This window comes from Ammodytes marinus (genome assembly GCF_949987685.1).
Source record: "Ammodytes marinus genome assembly, chromosome: 11".
NCBI classification, from domain to species: domain Eukaryota; kingdom Metazoa; phylum Chordata; class Actinopteri; order Uranoscopiformes; family Ammodytidae; genus Ammodytes; species Ammodytes marinus.
The window spans coordinates 31,825,012-31,844,246 of NC_137215.1; the positions used below are offsets into that span (position 1 = coordinate 31,825,012).

General features: G+C 39.5%; 1 protein-coding gene across 1 annotated transcript; it reads right to left on the reverse strand.

Annotated features, from left to right (window-relative positions):
- Positions 1–329: 329 nt before the first annotated feature.
- On the reverse strand, positions 330–18,170 carry borcs7 (BLOC-1 related complex subunit 7). Its single transcript, XM_080036482.1, has 5 exons — positions 18,002–18,170; positions 4,646–4,708; positions 921–964; positions 795–815; positions 330–692 (listed from the first exon to the last, which is right to left on the reverse strand). Exons 1-5 carry the CDS (start codon positions 18,131–18,133, stop codon positions 641–643), a joined length of 312 nt encoding a protein of 103 aa, XP_079892608.1. The 5' UTR covers positions 18,134–18,170; the 3' UTR covers positions 330–640.
- Positions 18,171–19,235: the final 1,065 nt, after the last annotated feature.

Here is a 19,235-nt window from a genome sequence, read left to right on the forward strand (position 1 = left end):
CAGTTCTTAACACAGTTTTAGTAGTTTCATCTTCTCCTGAATAGTTTTGTCTTGTGCAGGCCAATAATTTCACCCCTCTGAAACAGAGTTAAATCTTTTCCAAAACCACAGCACATGTCTTCTAACATTGTTGTTTAAGAAATAAGAACCTATTCACTGCATCACTTAGGGTTAAATAACTAGTTGCTAACTGAAACATATTAATCACTGCAGTTTTTGACCAACGGAGGACTTCTAACTAGTTGCTTAGTAAAATCCAGGTGGCGACTTTCTTTTTGAATTTCATGATAGCTGTCTTCAAATTAAAGCGGTCACAGAATGAAAACTGATCATGTTAAAGCAGCAATCTTTAATGCATAATTTAAATACGAATTAAACTGGACTTTGTTCAAATGTGACCCACATAGTCAAGATCAACAAGCTTTAATCAGGCTGTTTACTACGTGTTCGTCCGGTGGGCTGAGATGCCTCCTGCAGTGCACAGTCGCAATCTTCTCTGTTCTTCAACGACAAGGGCTCTGGACTCTGTGTCCCTGACTCATTTTTCAGCTTTTTCAGGAGTGGTGAAGTTTTTTCAAAATTAACTTGCTTCATTCCTGCTCACAATGTCTTTCTTCTTACAGGACTGTCTTCATGTTGCTCATTTCAACAGGTGTCTCAGCTGCTCCTGCAGGTTTTTAGAGTGTTCCACACTGGAGGATGGAAGCAGGCAAACAGAAGAGTAAGTGCATGGCATCACTGTGTTCTGGCTTACTGTTAAGATAATGACAGCACAGGCAAGTGCTTATACTAACTTCTTCTGGATGGCCTCCTGCCTGAGGGACATACAGAGACAGAGATACTTGATATATTTATTTCCAGTTTGAACCAAAGTTTCACATTGATACATATGTATACTATAACAGTTGATTGATACTCACTGATATTGTAAATGTGTGGTGATAATCGACATTTTCCTCAGACTCTGGAAGACAGAAGATGAGGATGTTCAGGGTTTTTCCTGGCTCAGAATGGGCCTTTGGGGGGTCAGTACGCGACCGACTTTTTTTGGAGTCGCGACTATGTGCAACAGTAAAGGCAAACGGTTTATGTATTTTAAGAGGGTGTGGGGTTAAGGAGAGGGCAGTTTCTGTCCAGAGGCCTGTTTCAGGTAGCTGGTTTAACATACTCTGAGTTGAATCCTGCACTCTGAGTTGGTCAACTCAGAGCGCAGGGTTGACAAGCAACGGTTTTCGGTTTCAGAACAGTGGATCAGCGTTGGGTCAATCAACTCTTAGCGTGTTCACTCTGGGTGGAGCGTGTGCGTAAAAGCCATCGTCAATGGATCGCTGATAACATGATTCACCATGGAAACAGGAGAAACAAATGATTGATCCTCCCACTTCTCCACTTCTCAAAAAAGAAAAAAAAAACACCGCTCCTCCCACTAGAGTTAGAAATATTAACGAATGAGCATATGGTATGGAGAAGAATTAATGGGGATATTGTTGCATAACATGATCTAATCATAACATGAACTAATCTCCTCGGCAATTCAGAAAAAAACAGAGCAAACATTTTTTGTCAAGAGAATCATTTCGCTTCCGTATGAGAAGCCATAGTCTATTTTAAAAAGTTATGCATATCAGCAGTAAAGTATTAAGCTGGCGCGGCACAGCATTGCTGACAGTGTTTTATCACTGTATAATATGCTGGCAAGCTATAGCCTAATACTGTGCAGTAAACAGACACATTAGGTGACAGTTTCCATTTAAGAGCCTGAATTATTACCAGATCCATTTTCCTCAAGTGATAACAGTTTAAATTATTTTATAATTTTATATTCATATTAGGCTATTTAACGAGGCTCGTCTGTGACTTTAGGACCGCACAAGTGAACAGTAACGATCGCGTGCAGCCGCAGCGTTACATGAATCCACCTGACATAAATCTGTTCAGTGGCACAGACGTTAAAAACCATACAATACAAATAGGTTTATTAATCTGAATGTAGAGCATGTTCACGATGTGTAAGGTGGCCGCCAATATGAACGGACCGAGGGCTGAGAACAAGGCTACTGATCAGATGAATGATCGGTCAAACGTAAAATCATCAGTACATGATAAAAACAACCCGATGGAGATTTCTATGGAGTGATTTTGCTTCAAACTGTACAGGGACGCGTGTGACAGTGACACTCTTTCTTCAGTCGGAGCTGCAGCGTGAAGTGAAAACAAACTCAGGGTAGGTCTAACCACCTCCCGAGCAGGTTAGACCCATGGCGTATGTTGCCGCAGTAACTGACTCTCGGTTGCGCTGAACCTGCTACCTGAAACGGAAAACCCAGAGTTTCCACTAACTCAGACCCTGTTTCCACCTGGCATTAATATGTGGTTCTGAGGAATCCGATCGTTATATGTAAATGTAATATGCTTGTTTACACCTGGCCTTAACAATGCGTCTTCTATGCGCGTTTGCGATCCGGATTCGAATTCCCCCCGCTGTATGGAAATCAGCTCGTACATCATTTCCGCTTATACACTCCATCTTCAATGTTTTCTGTTTTCTGTTGTCTGTGTCACTACACGATCTGAGGAGCCTGCACGATATGAGGACCGCATGCGCAGAACGGCCGCCATCTTGGAAAGCCCGCAGTCGCCTAGGCAACGCACGTCAGCGTCCTCACCCCCGCCCCCTCCTAAAGTTCCCCGTGAGCACAAGCACACACACACAAAGTCCGTGGGTTAGCGGCCCCGTAACTGAATTTAATTCCAACACGTAATCAGTAGCATGATTAAAGGCCTACTTCACCGGTTTGAATATGAAGGTGTATTGAATTCTGAGATCCTATGTAGTATAAATGTGCGAAAAAAATTGAAATCGGTTCATCCTAGCCTGAGAAAAGGCAGAAAGAGTGTTTTTTTAACCCTATATTTCTCCTTCTCGTGACATCACAGAAAGAGAAATATAGGGTTAAAAAAAACACTCTTTCTGCCTTTTCTCAGGCTAGGATGAACCGATTTTAATTTCTTTTTGCACATTTATACTACATAGGATCTCAGAATTCAATACACCTTCATATTCAAACCGGTGAAGTAGGCCTTTAACTGTTCTATCTTCATAACAAACTAAATGTCATGAAAATCGGTACTGAATAGAGCGAATTACAGTCTGTTTTTAGTGCAGTCTGTGGCTCTCCAAAACACTTTGAGCTAAGCGGGCTGTCAATGATGCAACGCACGCACACCTCATATCGTGCAGGCTCCTCACTTCGTGTAGCGACAGTCTGTTTACCTGCAAAGGTGCGCTTTTATGACGTGAATTGTCGCGTGAATGAGTAAGCGTTTCCGCCCAGTCACTCGCCGCAGTTGAGTGGGCGGGGCCTAATGTGTATGAGATGCGCATACGCGTTTCCACTGTTAATGGGTATGTGGATAAGTGGTCTCAAACCACCTCCGAATGTGGATAATTTCAATGCGCATTCAATGCGCATTGAGCGTGTTTCCACCTGTAGTTAGCGCGATCGGATCCTAAAAACCACATATTAATGCCAGGTGGAAACAGGGTCTCAGAGCGAACAAACTCTGGGTTGCCTCAAAACCAGCTACCTGAAACAGGCCTCAGCTCAAGAGCATTTCAGTCAGCCTGTCAATCACTACGTAACCATGGAGCTCACTGACGCTTATGAAATCACAATAAACAACCTGTAGATATGAAGTCAAAATACTAATAATGACTAGGCCTACCTATTTAATACTTTAATTGTTTCTAATTGATCTAAACCATGGCAATTGCAAGAAGAAAGAAACAATCATAATCATGATTATTTTGAGTAATCACATTGTGTTATTGTTGTCTTATAACACCATGACTTTGGACTTTAAACAAAGGCCTAATTGAACTGAAAACAGGGAGAATAGAAATAGGCTAAATAAGTGAAACATATTTTTAATAATTGAATAAAATAAATATGTCAAAATAAAAATAACCCATTGTAAATGGTGTTGATAGGGCACGTCTTTTGATAGCATTAAATGTAAGGGCATGATTTATTTATGTCAAGGAGCAGGGTGGATGGGCAGTTGCATTGTAGTGTTGACAGTTGTGGTGGCAGTTGTCAAGGAGCTTTAAACTTCCTGTGTTTTTTATTCAGTGATTGCCTGGTCATAGACCATTATGATTCGACTTAAAGTGAATAAACAAATTGGTCGGGATGTTTAGAGTTACAGATCAGGTCGTATACCTTTTTATTTTCTCTTTCTCTTTCTCTTTCTCTCTCTCTCTCTCTCCCTCTCTCTCTCTCTCTCTCTCTCTCTCGCGGTCGCGTATGTCACGTTACTCGCGTGTCCGCGTGTGACAAATCTTGCACATTATTTTAGTTTGTTTTGGAGAGGTTTTAAATAGCTATATTTATTCTCAATCTTTATCATTTTGGCGCTCCTGATTTTCCTTTGGCGCTGGATAAATCCGCTTTGGCGGGTGCCAAAATTGTCTCTATGCAGGAAAAACCCTGATGTTGAATTGTGCCTTGATTATATAAACATAAGCAGACATCTTTACCTATTACTTTTTTAGGCTGTAGTTTGCAGTACTGTTGACCAACTCCCAACTGAATAGTGTTTCCACTGTTTTTGGCATATACTGATTGCATGTTTCGATACTTACATCCTCAGAGTGCAGTATAGCATCCTCCTGAATGACCAGATTTCTTGCTGCTTGGCCAAGAAGCTGGAAGAGACATAAGAAACCATTTGTAGATTAGGGCTGCAATGATTATTTGTATTAACAGTTAATCTGCCATTAATCAATTCAATCATTTGGTTGAAATATAAAAAGGACTATCATTTCATCTCAAACATTGACTTGTGGTTTGTTGTCATTAAAACTATTATGCCAACTTTAAGGATCATCTAGAGCAGGGGTGTCAAACTCATTTTGGTTCGAGGGCCACATACAGCCTCTCTGATCTCAAGTGGGCCGGACCAGTAAAATAATGGCAAAATAACGTACATATATGTCAACTCCAAATCTCTAGCTTTGTTTTTCAGTAATATGCTTTATCACTCAGCCTACATTTGTAACCTACATTATCATGGATCACAAGGGATCTCTGTACCCCCCAGAAAATGTCATAGTAAAGGTTGCTGCTGGCCATGGGAATAGGAGGTGCGGCACGTAGCGCCGCAGCAAAAATTTTGGGGGTATTTTGCTCAAAGATGCCAATATACGCACTAATGAAATAAACAACTGTTTATTTGAATACACAAATACAACAGGCACTGACGTTACAGTTGTCCAATTTTGTTTACTATATGTACAGGGACACATTTTGTGCAAACATGCAGACAGTACAAAATTAAATTAAATAAAAGTGCAACTTCTACTGTTTTGATTTATTTTTAAATACAGAGGTTATTGGTTGTTTCGGAATTCGTTTTTCCCAATTTAAAACATAAAAATAAAGCAGCATGGAAAATTAGGAAATAAATCTTGTAGGCCTACACTAGCATGCTCCTGCTCGTTTCGCGCGTGCAGAGCCGCGGACACATCGCGCTTGCTAGTACATTAATTGTTCAGCACTAAAAATAATTTTTTTTTGGTTTTTACTTTGCCATAAAGCACTGGAGGAAACATTAATAGCGGTGAAGCAAGATTCCCATTTACCATTTCCCACGTTGCTAAAATGTGCTTTTTTAAATTTTGGCTGCCCCCTAGCGGCTGGAGTGAGCATTTTGGTTATTTCTTTAAAAATTCATATCTCCTCACAGGAATGGGCTAGAGACTTACTTTTTTTTTTGAAATGCTCATAAATGTGTGCTCTACAAGTCGCGGGCCAGATTAAATCATCTCGCGGGCCGCATCCGTATGTTTGACACCACTGATCTAGAGTGTAGCTAGGGCTGGGCAATATGACGATATCATATCGTGGACGATATGAAAGTGTCTACCGGGAGAGATTTGGCCATACCGTTTATATCGCGGAGAAAAAAAGTTCATGTGGAGGGAGCATAGATAGAGCGGGAGGCAGCTGTCCCTCCGAGTCCCTACAGTTACACTGCAGTTACACCGCCGCGCCACACGGGGGCTCTGCAGCAGAGTTCTGGGCTGCTATACAGCTTCTCTACCCGCAACAGAAGAAGCCTCATCTGTCGCTCTAGCTGTCTAGCTCCGGCGTTGCCAACTTAGCGATTTTGTCGCTATAATTAGCGACTTTTCAGCCCCCCTGGCGACTTTCTTTTCAAAACAGCGACAAGCGACGTCATCTGGCGACTTCTAGCGACTTTTTGGACAGCCAATAGCTACTTTCCTTACTGAAGAGTTGGCAACACTGAGCTCCGGTGCGCCATTACTACAGTTAACAAACCAACTCCTTGTCACGGTGGCAGAGCAGCTGGTATTAACGGTCAAAAATGTAATCGGGCAAAGGAAACTTGCTTGCTGCTTCAGCGTGCTGTTGCAGTGACGCAGAGTTGGCTTGTTTTAAGCTGCAAACTACATGGGTTAGCTCTCGTGAGCTAGCTGGCTAATGACATCTTTAGCCTACTCGGGGCTTCACCCCCGTGCTGTTATTGTTGGAGACAGCCAGCAAGGCTGGTTTTATGTAACTTTAAAACATGTCAAACTTGAAAATATTATTTGTGTTGAAGCTGGAGTTAAAGTATTACCAGACATTTGCTCAGTAGTTAATTTTGACAGCTTTTTTAAATGAAGATGAGCAAATATTGCAGGAAAAGTCTTTAATTATTTTGATATAGGCTACTATCAATTAGAAAATGTAGGCTCTTTGGTTGATGCTGTCATTTTTATTTTGCACTGACTGACTAAAGCCAGACTGGTGTGATATTTTGCACCAGTTTTTCTTTTGTATGGAAATTTAAGTTCCAAGTAAAAGATGAAAATAATCTAATGTGATTAAAGTTCAGTACGGTTATTGTAATCCATTGAATTTAAAGGAAAAATACTATACCGTGATATATATCCATATCGTGATATAAAATTACCTATATCGTGATATAAGATTAGGTCCATATCGCCCAGCCCTAAGTGTAGCTACATTTAAACATACAATTACAGAAATCTATCATGTTAGCCTGCATCTAGTAAACCACAACAAATTCGTGAACTATTAGTAATTCACTAGGATTACTGGTATCTCGTGCATGATTTAACACAGGAACAATCCATTAATAAATGCATCAGCTAAGGAATATGTCATGAATCATCATGATCTTTGAGTTACTACTGATTATCTATCTCCTTCATGGGTAAGTCTGCAGTTAAAGTTACAGGACAAAAATCTGTGTTTAGTTAAATACCAAGTGTTGAAATCCTGAACTAAGCATTACTTTTGAAATATAAAGTGGTGACTTGGTCCATCTTATTAAAACCATTTGAGATAATTCAATTCAATATACAAACTCTGATATTTCAAAGCCAATATAGGTAAGGCTTTGAATGCAGGACTTTAGGTTACATGCAGTGGAGTATCTCTTTACAGCGTGGTATTAGTAAACGACTTGTTTAAAGTAAAGGGTTTTCTTCAAGCATCATAGCAGTGTGTAATGTTACCAGGAAATAGCCTGCAGAATTTGTGTAGACAACATATCATGTCCTTTGTTGTGCAATATAAAACACAGGGGCAGCTCAGCTAGGTTCAGGTTGTTCCTGACTAGAACTGATATCCTGTGTTCCATCTTACTTGTCTATCTGAGATACTACAGTTTAGGGCTGTACGGTATGGTCTAAAATGTATATCACGGTATTATTTGAAGCATAGACGGTAACGGTATTAGGGGAGACCGGAGTAAGTAGGCACACTTTTTACTCTAGTGAGAATTGCTCATCACCTAAACATCTTTTAATAGTCATTCCTACATTAAATTGAAGCTTAAGGTGTTGGCTTGAAATGTGAACCCCTCACCTTTTCTAACTTAAACTTAAAGAAGAAATTTACCATCAAAGACACTCTAACACATTGTGACAACCAACCCCATCATAGGGTCGGTTGTCACACACTATGGGGTTGTTTGTCACAATGTTATCTTAATGGGAAAAATCTTAAAAATAATTTTTTAAGATTAAAAAAAAGTTTAATTTCATCGTCAAGTTGAAAAATAGGCCTGGACTTCCGGTCTGGCGTGTCGACAAACTCGAATTTATTTATTTTGCAAAGCGTTAAAGCGGTAGAAAAATTAACGGACGGACGGACGAAAATGCCCAGAGGAAAAAAAAGTCACAAAAGTAGTGCAAAAATCGACGAAGAGGTCGACCAACTGTCGCTAGCTAGCAGCAACATGGAGGACGATATGACGCAGGAAGAATTAGCACCGAGCGGCGACGCTAACTTGGGCTTAATTCTGAAAGAAATACGAGACTTCAGGAAAGACTCCAACCAGCAACTCATCGGTATAAAGGAGGACATAAATAAAATACACCAAAGAATGGAAGAAGCAGAAGAGCGGATCAATGCTGCAGAGACTCGGACTCAGTCTTGGGAAGAGGTGGTATCTGGGTTGGTGAAAGTTTGCCTCCATGCTTTCCGACACCGGGACACTTGATAAGTACTAGCCTGAATTATGTCTGGCCATGCTAAAAGAACTTGGTAATTTAACCGGTAAAATAGAGTGTATTGATAACTACTTTTCAACTTTTTTTTCCTCTCCCTCATTACCGTGACTTCCACGTTAACATTTGATTAATGCATAGGGCATATGGGTGATAAATGAGGTCGGGGCGCTACCTTGTGTTCGACATGGACCTAAGCACCAGCTTTAGAGCTGAAGAGGGCCCTCTTTCGTCAGGAGGAAGAGATTTTCCCTCTATATTCTCACTCCAACAGACACAGGCCAAAAATGTAGCTTCAAAATTGGAAGTCAACTTTGTTATTTTATGTCTTTTTTATTTTCCTGTTACCATGTTACTGGTTAATGTTATAGTTTGTGCTACTGTTTGGTATAGCACCAGGGGTGTAAGTTTTCTTTTAAAGATAGGACTGCAGGGACCTAAAATATTAGAAAAAAATGTTTAATGACAAGGTCAATTAAAGTACTTACATACAATGTAAATGTTCTGGGAAACCCAATCAAGAGAAGTAAGGTCATGGCAAAACTAAAAAGAGAGGGAGTAGAAGTAGCTCTCCTGCAGGAGACCCATTTAACTGAACAGGAGAGGTGGAAGTTCAATCAGTACTCATCCTCAATAGCAAGGGCTCAAGGAGAGGAGTATCAATACTAATCTCAAATAATTTAGATTTCGAATGCACTTGTGAAAAATAGACAGAGAAGGGAGATTTGTATTTATTCGGGGTAACTTGCAGGGTGTTTTGGTCACTTTTCTGAATGTATATGCTCCTCCGGGATCTGAATGGACATTTTATAAACAAATCTTTGAATTGATTACTTTGGAGGCTCAGGGAACCCTAATTTATGGGGGAGATTTTAATATCAGACTAAACTCAACAATGGATACATCAAAACCTCTTCACCAAGGTGGGGGGAAAATACCCAAAAATATTAGAGTAATGATGGGGGAACTGGGACTTTCAGATGTATGGAGAGACTTAAACCCAACTAAAAGGGACTACACCTTTTTCTCACATCCACATTCAGTTTACTCAAGGCTAGATTACTTTTTCATGTTTCAAAGAGATTTTTGTAGGGTTCAAAATTGTAAAATTGAGACTATGGATTTATCAGATCACGCTCCGGTCTCCATGGACTTAATATTAGATCTTGAGAAGAAAAACACAATCTGGAGACTAAACACAGGAGTGTTGAACCAAATGAGGCCACAAATTAGGAAAGATATAAAAGATTATCTTAATGATAATGACAACGGAGAAGTGTCTCCCTTGATCCTTTGGGATGCTTGTAAGGCTGTCGTCAGAGGGAAGATAATTGGCTACAGCTCAAATCTAAAAAAGAAAAGAAAAGAAAATTTGGAGAAGTTAGAAATGGAACTTAAAAAGTTAGAAGATACGCATAAGAAAACACTTAATCAAAGAATAAAAATGGAAATAAACAAGAAAAAGAACAAATTGAATGAAATCCTCTCAAATTACATTAAGAAAAACTTGATCTTTTTAAGACAAAGATACTACGAAGCAGGAGGAAAGTCTGCTAGACTACTGGCCTACAAACTAAAAAAACAACAGGCAGGGAACACAATCCATAAAATTAGGGACCCTACAACAAATTCCATACATCACAAACTAAAAGATATGCAACAATCATTTGACGCTTTTTATAAGAACCTATATGCACAGCCTTTAAAATTATTAGAGATTGAGAAATGTTTTGATTTGATAAAACTACCTAAAGTAAGAGATGAACAAAATGACCAATTAATAAGCTTAATCACAGATAAGGAAATAGAAAAGGCAATTTCACATTTAAAACCTAATAAGGCGGCAGGCCCAGACGGCTTCCCCTCTGAGTGGTATAAGGAAATGAGGGACCTGATGACTCCAATTTTGAAGAATACGTTCAATTGTGTTCTCCAGACAGGTGCAACCCCCCCATCATGGAGTGAAGCAGTGATCTCCTTGATACCAAAGGAGGGGAAAGATAAACTTGTTGGCCCTAGGATAGCCAACAATAGATACAAATACTCCTTCGTCCCTTCATCCAGCCGTGCAATCAATTCGGCCAGCAGCAGGTGATTGATGATGATGTTGATGTTGACTTGATTTTTATTTTGTTGCAGATGTCTTTGTTTTTATCTGTTTTTAATTTGTTTTTATTTTTATTTTGTTTTTATTTTTATTTTGTTTTAATATCCAGGCACTTTATTTTTATGCACTTTCTTGTCCTCCTCAGGCTTGTGTACATATTATTGTGCACATAATGGTGTTGTGGGCCCATTGATGTCATTGTCGTGTGTTTGATATCCTGTTGTAAACAATTTGCCCTTTTGGGACATTTAATAAAAACCTTGAACCTTGATTGTGGAAGCTATAGGCCAATAAGTGTACTTAACCAAGATTACAAGATTTTTACCCACATCTTGGCAAAAAGACTTGAACAAATTCTCCCCCAAATTATAAGTCTAGACCAGACAGGTTTCATTCAACAAAGACAGACACAAGATAATATACGTAGAACGCTACATGTAGTCGATTATACAGGTCCTTCTCATATAATTAGCATATTGTGATAAAGTTCAATATTTTCTGTAATGTACTGATAAACATTAGACTTTCGTATATTTTAGATTCATTACACACAACTGAAGTAGTTCAAGCCTTTTATTGTTTTAATATTGATGATTTTGGCAAAAAAGTAAAGAAAAACCAAAAATCCCTATCTCAAAAAATTAGCATATTTCATCCGACCAATAAAAGAAAAGTGTTTTAATACAAAAAAGTCAACCTTCAAATAATTATGTTCAGTTATGCACTCAATACTTGGTCGGGAATCCTTTCGCAGAAATAACTGCTTCAATGCGGCGTGGCATGGAGGCAATCAGCCTGTGGCACTGCTGAGGTGTTATGGAGGCCCAGGATGCTTCGATAGCGGCCTTAAGCTCATCCACAGTGTTGGGTCTGGTGTCTCTCAACTTCCTCTTCACAATATCCCACAGATTCTCTATGGGGTTCAGGTCAGGAGAGTTGGCAGGCCAATTGAGCACAGTAATACCATGGTCAGTAAACCATTTACCAGTGGTTTTGGCACTGTGAGCAGGTGCCAGGTCTTGTTGAAAAATGAAATCTTCATCTCCATAAAGCTTTTCAGCAGATGGAAGCATGAAGTGCTCCAAAATCTCCTGATAGCTAGCTGCATTGACCCTGCCTTTGATAAAACACAGTGGACCAATACCAGCAGCTGACATGGCACCCCAGACCATCACTGACTGTGGGTACTTGACACTGGACTTCAGGCATTTTGGCATTTCCTTCTCCCCAGTCTTCCTCCAGACTCTGGCACCTTGATTTCCGAATGACATGCAAAATTTGCTTTCATCCGAAAAAAGTACTTTGGACCACTGAGCAACAGTCCAGTGCTGCTTCTCTGTAGCCCAGGTCAGGCGCTTCTGCCGCTGTTTCTGGTTCAAAAGTGGCTTGACCTGGGGAATGCGGCACCTGTAGCCCATTTCCTGCACACGCCTGTGCACGGTGGCTCTGGATGTTTCTACTCCAGACTCAGTCCACTGCTTCCGCAAAAATTTAAATAAATGGAGCCTTATCAAATTTTTTCAACCTTAAGAGAGGGACTAGACAGGGTTGTCCGATTAGCCCATTACTATTTGCTATTTACATTGAAGCTTTGAGTTTGGGGGTCATCCAAGATGAAAATATTACCGGCATCAATATGCTAGGACTGGAACATAAACTCTCGCTTTTCGCGGATGATATTTTAATACACTTGTCCCACCCAGAGAAATCATTTTTGAAACTCCTATCATTCCTAGATATTTTCAGTGCTGCCCTAGTCAGGTTACAAATTGAATATTGCCAAAACCCAGATACTGAGTTTTAATTACAAGCCTAGCCAAATTGTAAACTCTAATATCCAACTCAAATGGGATCTAAATCACATCAAATATTTAGGAGTAGTCATTCCAAAAGAACTAACAAAATTGTATAATTTAAATTTCAACCCCTTGAATCAGAAAATAAAAGAGGATATAAAAAGATGGAATTTATTGCCTATATTGAGCTTCGAATCACAAATTGAATCAGTAAAAATGAATGTATTACCTAGGATGTTGTATTTATTCCAGACTCTCCCAATTGAAATAACAGACAAACAATTTAATGAATGGGATAAATTAATTTCACGGTATATTTGGCATGGGAGAAAACCAAGAATAAAATTCCGTACTATCCAACTAGCCAAAAATATGGGAGGACTTGCACTCCCTTGTCTGAAGGACTATTACACATCGGCCCATCTGAGAAGCGTGTATTGTTGGTGCAACTCAGATTACCGGGCAAAATGGAAAGAAATTGAGCAGAACATATCCGGAGAGGTTCCAATCCAAGCAAGGCTAGGGGATAAACGATTAATTAGAAACTTAATGGAAACGGATAATAAGTGCATCAATCTCTCATTGAAAACATGGTTAAACACTATCACTAGGTGTGACCTGCAAGAAGAAATGAAAATCCTGAAATGGTGCGCTCATGACCTCGACTTTTTACAAAAGCAAATTGGACGCAAATTATAAGGGCTGGGCTAAACAGGGTCTCTCCTCATACTGCACCTTCTTTAATAAGGGAACACTGAGCGACTTTCAAACGTTAAAAAGACTACATGGGTTGAACAATTGTGATTTTTTTAGATTTCTACAGGTACGTCATCACATAAATAGTTCCCTGTTAGTTAGTCAAAATGCCTTTGAAAACTCTTTAATGAAAGTTTTTATCAGTGCGTACAGGTCAGACTCTGGGTTTAAAGTAATCTCAAGATTATATAAGGGCCTTCAGGATATCAAACAGACAAGTACCACCTATTTAAAACAGAAACGGGAAAGGGAAACTAAGAGAGGTATCCCAGAGGAAGTTTGGCTACAATATTGTGAATTTCAATGGAAAATATCAGGCTCAGTCTCATGGAGAATGTTTGGCTGGAAGAGTCTAAGTAGATTCTTCATTACTCCTGTCCAGTCATCTCATCACTCGGGCTCTTCCAGCTGCTGGAGGCAATGTGGCTCTGTGGAAGGCAATCACTACCACTTGTTTTGGGAATGTCCTAAAATCTTCACTTTCTGGCAGAAGATCCATACAGAGCTAGAATCTGTATTTGAGACTAAAATTAATTTTAATTGGGACAAACTACTTTTTGGTTTACTTCACTCAATCTTTACAAATTATCAAACAAAATACCTCGTGGTACAGCTCCCACCGTAATGTTCAGACTTCAGAATTTGCATCAAAGCCCTGATCATAACAATGAGAGGCTTTAAACGATGTCCATGCTTAGGAGGTGATAGTAACTTTTTCGTCTGTAGACTGAAACTAACGGGGGGAGGCGGCTCGCTGGACATATATTTAGTCATGCTGTCAGTTTGCCGACATGGCTCTGTGTATTCAGGCTCTAGAAATGCAATCAGACCGTAGGAGCCTTTTCCCCCAACAGCGCTAAAGGACAGGATATCTCCGGTTATCATTTTGGCTGTCAAACTAAAGTTTTTTTTGCGCGGCGGCCCTCACCGGCGAGGTGTCACTGTGAATGACACCGTTACCAACTGTCACACTGTCACAGAGTTTCACCGGGTGAATCGCTGCTTCGCTTGCGCAAGGCTTTTGTGTTTCTATGGTGATTAAACATTAGTCTTGGACGAGCGTTTTAACTTTATGCTGCATAAAGCATTGCACTGTCTGCGCCGTGTTTCATCCAGTTTGAAAAAATGCTCCCACACACTGGACTCTGACATTTTCATGCACGCACCAAACTGCTCCTGCTGCGCGCTCACAAAGAGACGTGGACTCGCATACACGGTTACGTCTCTCTTTACTGCCATTTCCTGGTTTACAAGCGCGCAGCTCTTTTAAAAACATATTTCCTTAGTGCCATTTAGTTCGTCAATTTTCGGTAATGTTGTTCGGCTTTTCCCTAATACTAATAGTTGCCTAATAATAGCAAAACATATATATTAGGGATGGGCGCGAGTAATCGAGTACTCGAGTACTACTCGTTTGAAATGAACTCGATTGGTGGATGAGGAAAATCTTTTTCTTTTTTTTTTTTTTTAAGTGTCTGTAGCCTTTAGGCCGGCGCCATTTAAAAATGTTATACACGTGTAAAAAACGACACAAAACGGATAAAATATAGTTTAACAAAATTCAATATTTTGATCCAAGTGAAATAAACTGAGCGTTGTGTCAAACAGCAACCGCAAATAACTGCCACCTCCATGCAGCGCAGCCAGTGTGTGGTCTCCACGGCACCGCAGCACTGAATGTGGTGCTGGAAAACTTGGAAAGTCACGTAAAGAAGCCAGGCTGACTTCACTACTCGGAACCACAGTCATTGCTTAGAACCAATGTAGATTGTACATGGTTAAATTCGAGTATGAAGATTGAATGATAGCTAGGCTCAGGGGTGTAAAGTAGCGAAGTACATTTACTCGCGTTCCTGTAATTGAGTAGTTTTTTCGTGTACTTGTAATTTTTTAAGTGATTTTTAAAACCTATACTTTTACTTTGAGTATGTTTATTTTGAAGTATTGTACTTCGCTACATTTTATATCACCTGCGTTACTGAGTAAAAAAATAGATAAGGAAAGGAGAGAAAATAAAATAAATATCGCGGGGGGCTTTTATTTTTACGGCACAATACCGGAAACTAACACAGAGAATGATCGACAGGATCATTGCGACTAAATGATAACAACAAACATTGCTTCCCTCTATCATTAAAACAAAATAATCCTAGTTAAACTGTCATTGTACCACACGTGAAGACGTGAAGGCTTTTAAATGCAGCAAACCTTTCATCCAGCCGTGCGATCGGCCCCTCCCTCACCTAGCTTTCAGATTAGCAGTGCAGAGTAGGATGGAGACGGTGCGTGTTGCCGGGAGCTTTGAAAAACTTCCAGAAGACGGCAGAAAGTCAGCCTTTGCTCGAGAAGAAAGGTAAAAGTAATAGACTAAAACAACAAGATATGTTATGCGCGGACACGCGAGTCAGATGACATGCGCGACCGTGAGAGAGAGAGAAAAAAAGTAATATGCGAGTGCGACCCAGCTGCACCTCAAAACATCACGACCAATTAGTTTACTCACTTTAAGTCAAATCCAAGTGGTCTATGACCAAGCAATAAAGGAATAAAAAACACTGGAAGTTTAAAGCTCCTTGACTCTTGCCACCACAACAGTCATCAATTAAGAACACTGTAGCCTACAATGCAACTTGCTTATCCAGCCAGCTCCATGAGATATACATTAAAATATGCCCTCACATTCTTGCTAGCAAAAGAAGTGCCCTATCAACAACATTTGCAATGGTTTATTTTGATTTTGACACTTATTTTATTTAATTATAAAAAATACGTTTTACTTATTATATTATTACCTATTTGCATTTTCCTTGTTTTCAGTTCAATTAGGATATGTTTGAAGTCAAAAGTCATGGTTTCAAATGTTAAATAAGTGCATGTTGCAGTTCTTAAATCAATGAATAATTGTCTAATAATTGTGATTACACAATGTCAATCAAAATAATCATGATTATGATTTTTGTCAAAATCGAGCAGCCTAACCTTGCAATTTCCATGGTTTAGATCAATTGTACACAATTACATTATTAAAACTGCAGCTGCAGTCTGTTTAGGTTTGTAGACCGGTTACTTTCCCATTCCCCCATTAACAGACTATTTGCTCCATATTTGCTTATCTAAAGTATAATGACACAGTATACATCCATACATGAATGCCCTACACAGAAGAGACCCCTGCCCCCTTCCGCTGTTAAAAAGTAACTAGTAACTTGTACTTTAAGTACATTTTAAATCAGCTACTTTTTCACTTTTACTTCAGTAGATTTTTAGACCAGTACTTTTACTTTTACATAAGTAAAATTTCATCCAAGTAATCATACTTTTACTTGAGTAGAATATTTTTGTACTCTTTCCACCTCTGGCTAGGCTATTGTTACTTGCTGTAGTTTGGTCTGGCTTTGCGAGAGGTAAGTGTAGAAAACAAATGATCAGGGGTGTGCAGTCTTTCTTAAAAGGATGCTATTTTACACATTTGTAGATTTTAATCATAGGGTTTAAGGGTTTTGGAGAGCAATAGCTGAAGCAAGATATGGTGACACTTATGGACATTTAAGACGCGACAGAGTGTTGATTCTTTCTGTTTGCTTACTGACAGTAGTGCGCATTGAGGTGTGTATTTTTGTTTGAGGTTGGTTTGGGGAGTAGCCTATATTTGTAATGACAGTGACAGTGTGGTTCATGTAGGCCTATATCTGTTATTTTGCTTTGTTGTAGGCCTATTTATTAGTCTGTGTGAGTGAACAGGAGAGCAAACAGTGGTGCTAGTAGGAAATGATGTGCAGGAGATACTGTGGGTGAGCCAGGTAGAGGTAGGTGTAGAGAGAGGTAAGGGAAAGCATAAGACAAGTCTAATATTTGAGTCTAATTCAGACGTTTTGCTGGACACTGTGGAGTGGATCTAGGGTTCTTGCGTTTCTGAGTGCAGTCTGTGGAAGTTCTCCCACACTGGGTGTAGTCCTACTGTTCTTTTACTGACACTATTTCTGCACTGCTTGTGTTCAATAAAATCTCGTTTTAATGATCATTGTTGTTGTCTTTTCTTTTGTGATGCTCGTCTCTAGGACACAGAGCTTGTATTGCATATTTGAACTTTGATTTGAAACACTGTATGTGAAAAGGTAAATAATAGATCATCATAAAACGTTGCCAGTTGATTACTTAGATTTAAAAATATATTTTGTGTATTACAATTTTTACAGAAATGTTTGAATGAATATGCAACTTTGCTATATAGGCCTTTATAAATGCATTTTCGGCATGTATTTCCAGAATAAATGTATCATTAATCATACAACTAACATAACACATTATTCTGTAATAAACTCCATAATAGTGCTAAGAATTTGAGGTGTACAAGTGAATGTTATAGAAAAAAGAAAATAACTTATGTTGAGATAATGTCCGTCAAAGATGGGAGAAATATACAGACGCAAACAGACAAGGATTAGTCAAAGAAACATCTAGCCTACATTTTGGACCGTTTATTTGTACTACACTATACTGCAATTTGCTCATTTGACGTGCATTGTACATATGATTCAATATTTGCCTATGTTAAAATGATAAAGTCCTACTAGCACGATTATTTTCGTCTGACTTTGTGGCGCACCGTGTAAGATTCGGGCTGAGTAGTTTATTATGGATGGGTTGATGAGATCGCTGGTTCGACTCCGCCAAGAATAAGTTTTCTTTGTTGACTGATAGTAAGCTAGTTGTCTTTAGCCTGGAAACCTATTGTACAGTGTATGACGCGGGGCTCTGGCTCCAGCGTCTACTGTGAAATGGATGGTTTGCTTTTACCTCCTGACTGCGGGATCCCTTCAGCACCTGGCGGGTCAGGGCGATCACGTCCCCGCTACAGCAGCCCACCTTATCGGATAATAAGCCTTTGACAGATTGGCCGAACCGTGGCTGGGACTCAGCCGTAGCCATGTTGTAATTTGGTTAACGATGGTGGCCGGAAAGAGCCAAAACAGTCAGCAACGCGTCCACTTCTTCTTCTTCTTTAGGGTTAGGGTTATTGGCGGTTGGCAAACCAACTTGTAGGTGCATTACCGCCACCAACTGGACTGGAGTGTGAACAAGAGATAATAGCAGCAAATAAAAAGGAAAACAAATAAAAATAAAAATAAATAAAACAAATTAAATAAAATAAAACAACAAAAAAGAACTAGATTATTTCCACTACATCAATTTTCCTTAAGAACTTAATAATGCTGTGATAGGCATTGCCTGCTGTTTTCCTCAAAAGCCCTCACAAGGAAAAGTTGGTGTGATCTGCCTTGCTAAGTATCTGAAAAAGGTGCTTGCCTATTATATGCAATGAATGAGCCTGTACATTATAATAAATACTCCATTGATTAGATCCATTCTAAACGACGACCTTCCTGATTTAATGCTGGATAGAGCTGAAAAACTGTCAGAAGCAATAACTGTGTTGATTATCTCCTTGTCTTCTATCCACTGTAATGCCAATAACACTGCCAACAGCTCTGTGGTGTATACTGATACATGGTCTGATACCCTTTTCTTAATGCAAGTATCACTCACCGGGATGAATACTACTGCACCTGCTCTCCCTTTGACTGGATCTTTGGAGCCATCTGTAAAAATGAATACTGAGTTTGTGAAATGTTGATCAAAATAGGTCTTGACCATGCGACACACTGGAAGATGTTTGGAATTATTCTTCAATTCCTGCTGTATATTGAGGTCAACCCTTGGCAAGGGGAATAACCATGGAGGAATCGATGAGAATGAAACTGTAGAACTGTACTGTAGTTGGCATAACCCAACAGTTGCTGCTTTTGCATCACCAACCCATCCAAAACTCATGAGATGAGACTTATTGTGTTCCCAGCAGTCTGTCAAAACGCTCTTTGCAGGGGGGTTGACTAGTGAGCGAGCATGGAATAGGCAGCAAAACGACATGCTCTGCTGAAACTTGTATTTAAAAGTTTTATTTGGCACTTTATACCCTCAAAAGGCGATACTATTATAAGTTTATTGTTCTCATTTTAGTTAAGTTAAAACT